The 9,596-nt window shown below is 50.2% G+C and overlaps 1 protein-coding gene across 1 annotated transcript; it reads left to right on the top strand.

Moving 5' to 3' along the window:
• Window positions 1-1,780: 1,780 nt before the first annotated feature.
• On the top strand, window positions 1,781-2,561 carry LOC131560206 (olfactory receptor 14J1-like; the record flags this gene model as incomplete). The annotated part of the gene is made up of 2 exons (XM_058808875.1): window positions 1,781-2,264; window positions 2,524-2,561. Coding segments are annotated over 2 exons (522 nt in total), but the record flags the coding sequence as incomplete, so codon positions are not given.
• Between the last annotated feature and the right edge of the window lie 7,035 nt (window positions 2,562-9,596).

Here is a 9,596-nt window from a genome sequence, read left to right as displayed (position 1 = left end):
TGGACAATGATGACTGGATGGTTTCAGAAACATTAAACTCCTGGCCAATTGCTGCAAATCACTTGTAATAAAAGTAATCTTTGATACTTCTGCTTGGTTTCATTTTGGAGGTTCTTTCTCTTTTTATTTTACTTTTTTCACCTTGTCCACTAATAAATATGATTGTTTGTGCCATTTCTAATTTTGTTTCTCTCCACCTTCCTTGTGGCAACAGCCTGTGTCAATGAGGGGCTGTGCTCTTGGTTGGTTTAAAGGAACTAAATAATCTCCCAGCAGAGTTTCCTGCAGAGATGCCCTTTTGTTACCTTCTCTGGAGCTGCAGCAGCAATGTCTGTGTGCAGAGCTGGGGCAGATCAGCGCTGGCCCAGCAGCTGTGCCCAGCAGCAGCAGCACTTGGTGTTGCCAGTGCTGCTGCCATGGCCCAGCCCCACTGCCCTGGTGGCCCTGGTGTTGCTGCAGGGCCTGAGTGCACTCGGGGCCGGGCACAGCCCTGGGGGTGGCAGTGCCGGGGCTGCAGCAGGGACAGGGCATGGGCACTGCTGGGGCAGCGCTGACGCCTCAGCCCAGGCCCTGGGGGCTCCAGGCTCCTTGCCCAGGCTCTCTCAAGAACACGCCCAGGCCAATGCTCAGCACAGAAAACTGCTGTGAGCAGCCCCAGGCTGGCTGTGGGCAGGCTGGGGGCAAACAGCATGGCTGGGGCTCTGCAAGGGCCCTGGGGCAGATGGGAAGGAGTAGCAGAGCAAGGGCTGATCCATCCCCAGTGCTCTGGACAGCCCAGGGCAGCGTCCCAAAGCGTCTTCATGGAGCTTCCAACAACATTCCCCCTCTGCAGCCCTGGCTTCTCCTCCAGCTCACACAGGTGCCCCATCCTTGCAGGCACAGACACGGCAGCAATGGCTCAGCAGCCCCTGTTTGCATTGCACAGAGCAGGGTTAGCACCCCCATGCTGTTGGTGTGGGGACATGAACCTGAGGGAGCACAAATGCCATCAGCCCCTGGGGCCAGCAAGGGCTGGGGGACACCAGGGAAACCACTCAGCTTTGTCCTGGCCTCTGCAGTCAGCCAGAAAGTTTGTTCCTATCAGCTGGGAGTTTCCTGTCCCACTGCAGACGCTGTTGCTCAGAGCCAGGGCTGCCTAGCAGCCACCCCCAAAGTGCCCTGAGCATTTCCTATGCTTCCCCTTTGCTTTCTTTACTCTTCCCTTATACAAATTTCTTCCTCTTGCCCACCCCTGTTCCCTCCCCTGCAAACAGCCCATCCCTGGTTGCCCTTTCCTCTCTGGCCCTACTCCCCATTGCAGTTCCTGACTTGGCACCATGGGAACGTCCACTGGGGAGAAGGATCATCCTACAAGTGCTGCAGGAATTGTCTGCAGGCTCCTGCAGTGCCTGGTGCTGCTCCCTTGCCAGAGGCACTCCAGGCCAGGGGGGCACATCTGGGCTGCTGTGTCTGCCTCTGGGGCTCCCTGTTCTGGGCAATGAGGAGGAGCTGCATCTCCCTGGCTGCCCTCCTGGGCAACGGTCTCATCATCAGCGCCGTAGCCTGCAGCCACCACCTGCACACGCCCATGTTCTTCTTCCTGCTCAACCTGGCCCTCACTGACCTGGGCTCCATCTGCACCACTGTCCCCAAAGCCATGCACAATTCCCTCTAGGACACCAGGGACATCTCCTACACAGGATGTGCTGCTCAGCTCTTTTTATTTGCCTTTTTCATGTCAGCAGAGCTTTCCCTCCTGACCATCATGTGCTACGACCGCTACGTGTCCATCTGCAAACCCCTGCACTACGGGACCCTCCTGGGCAGCAGAGCTTGTGCCCACATGGCAGCAGCTGCCTGGGCCAGTTCCTTTCTCAATGCTCTTGTGCACACAGCCAATACATTTTCATTGCCCCTGTGCCATGGCAATGCCCTGGGCCAGTTCTTCTGTGAAGTTCCCCAGATCCTCAAACTCTCCTGCTCCAAATCCTGCCACAGGGAATTTAGGCTTCTTGCTGTCAGTGTCTGTTTAGCATTTGGCTGTTTTGTGTTCATTGTTTTCTCCTATGTGCAGATCTTCAGGGCCATGCTGAGGATCCCCTCTGAGCAGGGACGGCACAAAGCCTTTTCCACCTGCCTCCCTCACCTGGCCATGGTCTCACTGTTTCTTAGCACTGCAGCATTTGCCCACCTGAAGCCCCCCTCCATCTCTTCCCCATCCCTGGATCTGTCAGTGTCAGTTATGTACTCGGTGGTGTCTCCAGCCCTTAATCCCATCATCTACAGCCTGAGGAACCAGGAGCTCAAGGCTGCAGTGTGGAGACTTATGACTGGATGCTTTTCAGAAACATTAAACTGCTGGCCAATTTCCAATTTCTTAAATAAAAGACTTATAATAAAAATCATCTTTGATACTTGTTGTTGGTTTGGTTGTGGGTGTTTTTTCCTTTGTTTTGTTTTTTTTTTTTTCTATTGTCCACAAAGGACTGTCATTCCTTGTGCCATTTCTCCTTTTGTTTCCCTCCACTTTAACTGTGGCCCCAGACTGCGTCAATGAGGAGCTGGTCTCTTGGTGCCTTTGAAGGAACTAAATGATCTCCCAGCATTGTTTTCACCAGAGATGCCCCTTCTATTCTCTTCTGTGGAGCTGCAGCAGCAATGTCTGTGTGCAGAGCTGGGGCAGATCAGTGCTGGCCCAGCAGCTGTGCCCAGCAGCAGCAGCACTTGGTGTTGCCAGTGCTGCTGCCGTGGCCCTGCCCCGCTGCCCTGGTGGCCCTGGTGTTGCTGCAGGGCCTGAGTGCTCTCGGGGTTGGCACAGCCCTGGGGGTGGCAGTGCTGGGGCTGCAGCAGGGACAGCCCATGGGCACTGCTGGGCCAGAGCTGACGCCTCAGGCTAGGGCCTGGGGGCTCCAGGCTCCTTGCCCAGGCTCTCTCAAGAACATGCCCAGGCCAATGCTCAGTAAAGAAAAGCCCCGTGAGCAGCCCCATGCTGGCTGTGGGCAGACTGGGGGCAAACAGCATGGCTGGGGCTCTGCAAGGGCCCTGGGGGAGATGGGAAGGAGCAGCAGAGCAGGGGCTGACCCATCCCCAGTGCGCTGGACAGCCCAGGGCAGCGTCCCAGAGCGTCCTCATGGAGCTTCCAACAACATCCCCCCTCTGCAGCCCTGGCTTCTCCTCCAGCTCACACAGGTGCCCCATCCTTGCAGGCACAGACACGGCAGCAATGGCTCAGCAGCCCCTGTTTGCATTGCACAGAGCAGGGTTAGCACCCCCATGCTGTTGGTGTGGGGACATGAACCTGAGGGAGCACAAATGCCATCAGCCCCTGGGGCCAGCAAGGGCTGGGGGACACCAAGGAAACCACTCAGCTTTGTCCTGGCCTCTGCTGTCAGCCAGAAAGTTTGTTCCCATCAACTGGGAGTTTTCTGTAGCACTGCAGATACTGTTGCTCAGAGCCAGGGCTGCCTGGCAGCCACCCCCAAACTGCCCTGAGCATTTCATTTGCTTCACCTCTGCTTTCTTTACTCTTTCTGCTACAAATTTCTTCCTGTTGCCTGCCCCTGTTCCTTCCCCTGCAAACAGCCCATCTCTGCCCTGGTACACCATTGCAGAGATTTGTATTGCCTGCAATGCTGGCACTGGCTACACCATTCCTGATCCAGCCAGGAGCCATTGCCCTTCTTGGCCACCTGGGCACACTGCTGGCTCATGTCCAGCCTGCTGTCCAGCAGTGCCTCCAGGTCCCTTTCTGCCTGGCCGCTGTCCAGCCACTCTGTGTCCAGCCTGTAGTGCTGCAGGGGTTGTTGTGGCCAAAGTGCAGGATCCAATACTTGGACTGATTAAACCTCACCTTGTTGGATTTGGGCCCTGGATCCAGCCTGTCCAAGTCCTGTGCAGAGCCCTCCTACCCTCGAGCAGATCAGCACTCCCAGACAACTTGGTGTCATCTGCAAATTTGCCAATGGTTGACTCAATCCCGCCATCCAGATCATCAGTGCAGACATTGAAATCCACGCTGGCTGGCTCTGATCCATCGGCCATCCTGTGGGTGTCCTGGGATGGCACTCAAGGTGATCTGTTCCATAACCTTGCCGGGCACCCAGGTCAGGCTGACAGGCCTGGAGTTCCCCAGATCCTCCTTCCAGCCCTTGTTTGAGTGGGGTGTCAAGGTTTGACACTGGCACAAGGCCAAATGCCCCCATGAAAATACACCTTCTCTGGTGTCTGCTGTGAGATGTGACCAGGAATAAGCAAAGCAGGCTCCAGCTTAAACATAAAGAAAAGTTTATTAACTAAACTACACAAACAATTACTAAACTACACACAAAAGAAAAAAAGAAAACACAAGGAAAATGAAAACCTCACAAAAACACTCTCCTCCTCCTCTCCCCCTAAATTCCCAATACAATACATCTTCCAAAATCACCAGTTCTGGGTCCAGCACCACCCTTTAGAATGCTCAACTTTCAATTCCTCAAGAGGAGAGGGAGTTCTTCCGTGTGTCGTGGTGGCCTTTTCCGTCCTTGTTCCGGTGCTCTCACCACCGAACAAGAATCAGGGCTGCTTCCAGGGTTGTCTTTTTAAGGATGCTTTGTCCAGTTCCAGAAAAGCACAGTATCTCACCTTTGGGACATCTATCCCCCCCATATTTTATATACCCCCTGGGGCCGAGGGATACCCACACTGAATCTTCTTTGGCTCTGGGACATTTCTCCCCCTGGGCTCAGTCTCTGTATCACACGGAAACATGGCTCTGTCCATGGCTACACAAAAGAGTCCAGCATAAAATGCCACTCCCTCTTCTCCATTCTTTCAACATCCCTCACTCTCTCTCTCTCTGGTCCAGACCTTCATCACTCGTCTAGGAAGGGTTAATGTTCTGTGAAGTTTTCATTGTCCAAGAAGGGTAAAAACTCCTCCAAGCGGCTGGACTCCTGGCTGCACCCCCCCCCCCCCCCATCTCCTCAGCCGGGCTGCCTGCTGCCAGCACATGTTTACTGAATTTCAAGGTAACGGCCACAAACACAGGCTGCACTCTCTCTCTCTGTCTCCAAGGGGGGGGGGTGGAACAGGCTGCCCATTGCTTCCCGGCATTTCTTTACTTCTTCCTTCCACCCTTGGGGAGGGCCAGGCCTACCTCTCTCGGGCCGGGCCGCATGGCTTTTCCCCCCCCCCGCCCAGCCAGCAACTGGCCGGGGGAGAGACCCAACTCCTTCCCGCCAGAAACCCAAAGAGAAACTGCCAGGGGGAGAGCCCTGCTTTTACCCTGTGTTCTCAGAGGTGGATCCAATGCCCAGTGGTTGGGCCAGATGGCAATATTCAAATCTGAGCACTCATTGGCCCCATCCACAGCATCCCAGAAATCCTGTTTCTGGGTCAAACCATGACATGGGGTCACACTGGCACCTCCAGTTCTCTGGGTGGGAGTGTTACCCAAAATTTGTTAAAATAAAAAACTCCTTAACACCAATGTAGCATTAAGAAGCAACATTCTTTATTCAGCCAGATACACGGGGGACAGCTCCTCCCAAAGCCGTGCATGCTGAGTACAGGAAAGTTTCTGTTTATTTTCTGTATTTTGCACACATATGCATTGATTGTCCTGGACTAAACACACGTATGAATATAATTTCCCCAAAATCATTAACGTATTTCCCCTCCCCTTTACCCATGTGTTCTTCTGTCCTGGGGGTCTCTCTGGTGAGCCCTGGTGCTCGTGAACCCCAATGTTTCAGTGGGCCTGGCTGAGCTGGCAGGACACTCAGGCTGGTGACCTTCCAGTTCCCCTTCTCACACAATGGGTATTGTGTGGTTTCCACAGGCCTGGGGTTTTGGAGAACAAGCTCCAGGTGTCAGCTCACCTGGTGGAGACAATTGATCATCTGGTAACATGAGGTCACAGAGCAGGCTGTGACATCCCAGCAGGGCTGTGTCAGGTCACTGGGTTCGTCACTCTGCCCCAGCTCCCCCTCACAGTTTCTCCCAACAACTCCAATGCTGTTCATGCCCAGCAGGGTCCCTGTCCCCTGGGATTCCCCCGGCCCACCTGGAGCCACAGCCTCCACCAAAGGATGTTCCACAGGATCCACCCCAGAGCCTGACAGGGGACAAGGGGCCAGGGCTGTGTGACCAGGACATCAAGGATGTGGATTATCCAGGTCACTGTGGCCTGGGTTGGGTTGCCCAGGGCAGGAAAGATGTCTGGCAGCTGGAGCAGGTCTGGGAAGGGCCTCCAAGGTGGGGCTGGAGCCCTTGGGCTATGTAGGGCAGAGGCTGAGGGAGCTGGGCTTGTCCAGCCTGGAGCAGGGAAGGCTGAAGGGCTCCTCATGCCAGCCTGGCAGTGCCAGCGAGGAGGGGATGGAGAACACAGAGCCAGGCTCTTCACAGGGGGCTGGGGGGAGACAAAAGCCAATGGGTGGAAGGGGAAAGAGGGGAGATCAGTCAGGGCATGAGGAGATGAAATGAGTCAGGCTGCTTTCAGCATTTCCTCAACACCAAGAGCAGCCTAACCTCCCTTCTTCATCAACCACTGACAGCTTTGCAAATCAGGAATTGTTCAGGCTGTTTTGCACCACACCAGGATAAGCACCCTGATACAATAACTAATTGTGTTTGTATCTATTACAGAACCACATTGTGTGAAATTAATTTTAGTATGGAAATCACTTGTGGATGGTGGACTCATCAGATGATGCAGGGACCATGCACATAGCTCAGGGAAGAGTGTGATTGTTATTAAATTGTGTCCTGTTCCACTATAGTCTGTTGGCACTGAAGAGAAACTTTCTGTGCCTCTGAGTCTCATCAGTTCCTGACCCCCAAAGGACACAAACCTGATGAGTTGTGGTTCCCACCCCAGTGGTGGCACTTGCATCTCCCTCCATCCCCAGAGCAGAGCTCCCTTGTCCCACAAAGTCTCTGGCAATGCAGGGATGAAGGAAACAGGACAGGCTGTGGGGAATCAAGTGCAGGGCAGTGCCCAGGAGAAGAATGACTTTTGCATTTGATGGAGATGTGCCTTCCCTTGTCTTTGTTGGCTGACAAGAAATGAACATCCCTCTGTGTCTCAGGCAGCTCCTTCTCCAAGGAAAGCAGGTGGGAGTTGGAGCCAAGGAGCTGAAAGCTGCAGGTGCAGCCTGGGCTGGAGGGAGCTCAGATTTGCACAAGGCTGCTCTGAGTGCCAGGGCTTGGATGGGTGAAATGGTGGGGTGGGGGTAGGGAGAGAGTCTGATTGATTGTCAGCCATGAAGGGTCTTGATTTTCATATCTACTCAAACTGCATGAGGAGCTACTTGCATTCATTGTCAATTGGAGATTGCTATTAACATTCCCCTGTTAATAAAATAAATATAAAAAAAAAACTGAAGCAGGACCTAAGAAATGTTTTCTCACAGTGTTTTTAAATAGAACATATTCAGTTGAATGCACTTATGAATTCTCTCTTATTAACCACACAAGATTTGGAAACTGAAATCAAATTATTCCCAGAGGCTTGGCTTGTTAAGGTGTTCTGAATGTTAATGAGCCCTGGGACACTGAATTCCTGCACTGAAGAGCTGAAGGCTGAACAAGCCTCTGGAGCAGGAAAATTCAGCAGCAGCCTCCAAGTTGCTGAGGACGTCAGCAGCCCCCACTGAGGCCATCCCTGCCCAGAGACCATGGGGGAATGGGCAGACAAGGAGAGCGTCCCTGGGGCTGGGGCAGCACAACTCAGAGGCACCAGCGGCTCCAGCTGGGAAATGGAGTGTGGAATGGGGCTGGGAAAGCCCTGCCTGGGCTGTGCCAAGCAGGACACACAAGCCCTGACTGCCATCCTCCAAACAACTCTCTCAAGGAGACATTTAAAAGGAATTACAATTGTTTGTGTACTCTGAGTTGGACTCCCTGGAAAATACCAACAAGAGATTCTCAGGGGCTCAAAACAACCAAACAGGCTTTACTGGCAACTTTAGAAAATCAGAGAAACTTTGGCAAAAGGTTTATTTCGACATTGTAGTGGTTTTGGTTTGTTAATTTAAGATTTTTCTAATTGTGAGATTTCCTAATTAATGTACTGATGAGTGTGGTGGATTTTAGTGTCGGTTAATTATTTATGTATATATTTTGTTGTGAGATTGGATTACGAGAAAGGTAAAGTAAGCCAAAAAATTTAAAAGGGTTTAAAGGAAAATTTTATTAAAAATAAATTTAAAAGAGAAAGGTAGTAAGAATTAAATTAAATTCTTTAGAACATTTTTTTTCTCTGCAACTTTTTCTTTTTACTGACAATGTAAAGAAAGTAAACTTAAAATTTCTACTTAGTTTACGATTTGTAGAATACTCTTTTTTTCAGTTTAATTCTAAAATGTTTTAAAGATGAGTTGTTTAAAGGTAACAGTTTTTATTATTTTCTTCTAAAATTATTTTTATCTCTGGGAATAGAGATTTTCTCTTGGAGATACTGGATTACTTCTTTTCCCCTGCCTAATCTTTTGATGAAATTACAGTTATTTAAATGTTTGTTTACTTTAGTATGGAAGTTTTTGTTTGATATTATTTTGAATTTTGGTTTTTAGTTTTATGTGTAATAAAGGAAAAGAGTTTTTTCTTTATAGTTTATAAGAAGATTTTAGTTTTAAGATGAAGATATTTTTTTCTTCTTTTTTATTTGGGATTTAATTTCTTGTTTACTGACTTTGATGGTTTTATATTGCTTTTTATATGCTTGTATTTTGGGGTTTTTTTATACTTGAGGGAGGATTGAAGTATTGAAAGGATTAACACCTGACCTGTCAATAACTTGTGGTGGAAGTTGTGGTTGGACTCTGTTGGGATTGGTTTTATGGTTTGTTTTTGGGGTGTTTTGTGTTTAATTTCAGTTTTAGGGTTATTTTGTATGAGTTGCAGGTTGTAGAAGTTTATGGTTTGAGTGGTGTTGGGGTAAGGGGACTTGATCGTAAGTTTAATAGGTGTGTCTAGCTTTGTTCTGGTTAGAGTTTTGTAGAACCTTTTTTTTCCTGTTTGGTAGTTTTTGGGTATGGTTTGGTTAGAATGGGGCCAATGGGAGGGGGGCATCCTGGGGGAGGTGGGGGAAAGGGGCTCAGCCTAAGGCAGGGTTCCTTGGTTTGGTTTGGTTTGGTTTGGTTTGGTTTGGTTTGGTTTGGTTTGGTTTGGTTGAGATGGGGGCCAGGGCCAGGGCCTGCTGCTGCTTTGTTGACTGGAAAAGAAAGAGGAGGTTCCTGTTTTTTTTCATCTTTAACATATGTGTTTCACAGAGGTGTGTTCAGTATCTTAATAGCTTAACAGATTGTCAGTTACACAAAAAGTTTTGAATTGCTTTTGAAAATTCTTCTCATGTCAAACGATGACAGACATTCAATCAACAAAAAACACTTCTCAAAGCATTGACTAGGCCCATTCGACTTGACAAACTCTAAGCCTGTTCAATTTAATATTAATCAAAAGTTGCAGGAGCACAGAAACAGAAAACACAGAAAGACAGAAAGACAAAAAAGGTATAGAGAGGCACACACAGAGCTACCAGCTCCTGGATTTCAGTGGTGTTCAGATGGAAAATCCAAGAGGAGGTAGGGTCAAGATATGTGCTTGCATTGTGGTCAGCCTTTAATACCCCTTGA

Source organism: Ammospiza caudacuta, chromosome 7 (assembly GCF_027887145.1).
Source record: "Ammospiza caudacuta isolate bAmmCau1 chromosome 7, bAmmCau1.pri, whole genome shotgun sequence".
NCBI classification, from domain to species: Eukaryota; Metazoa; Chordata; class Aves; order Passeriformes; family Passerellidae; genus Ammospiza; species Ammospiza caudacuta.
This window is presented reverse-complemented; position numbering and strand designations above follow the sequence as displayed.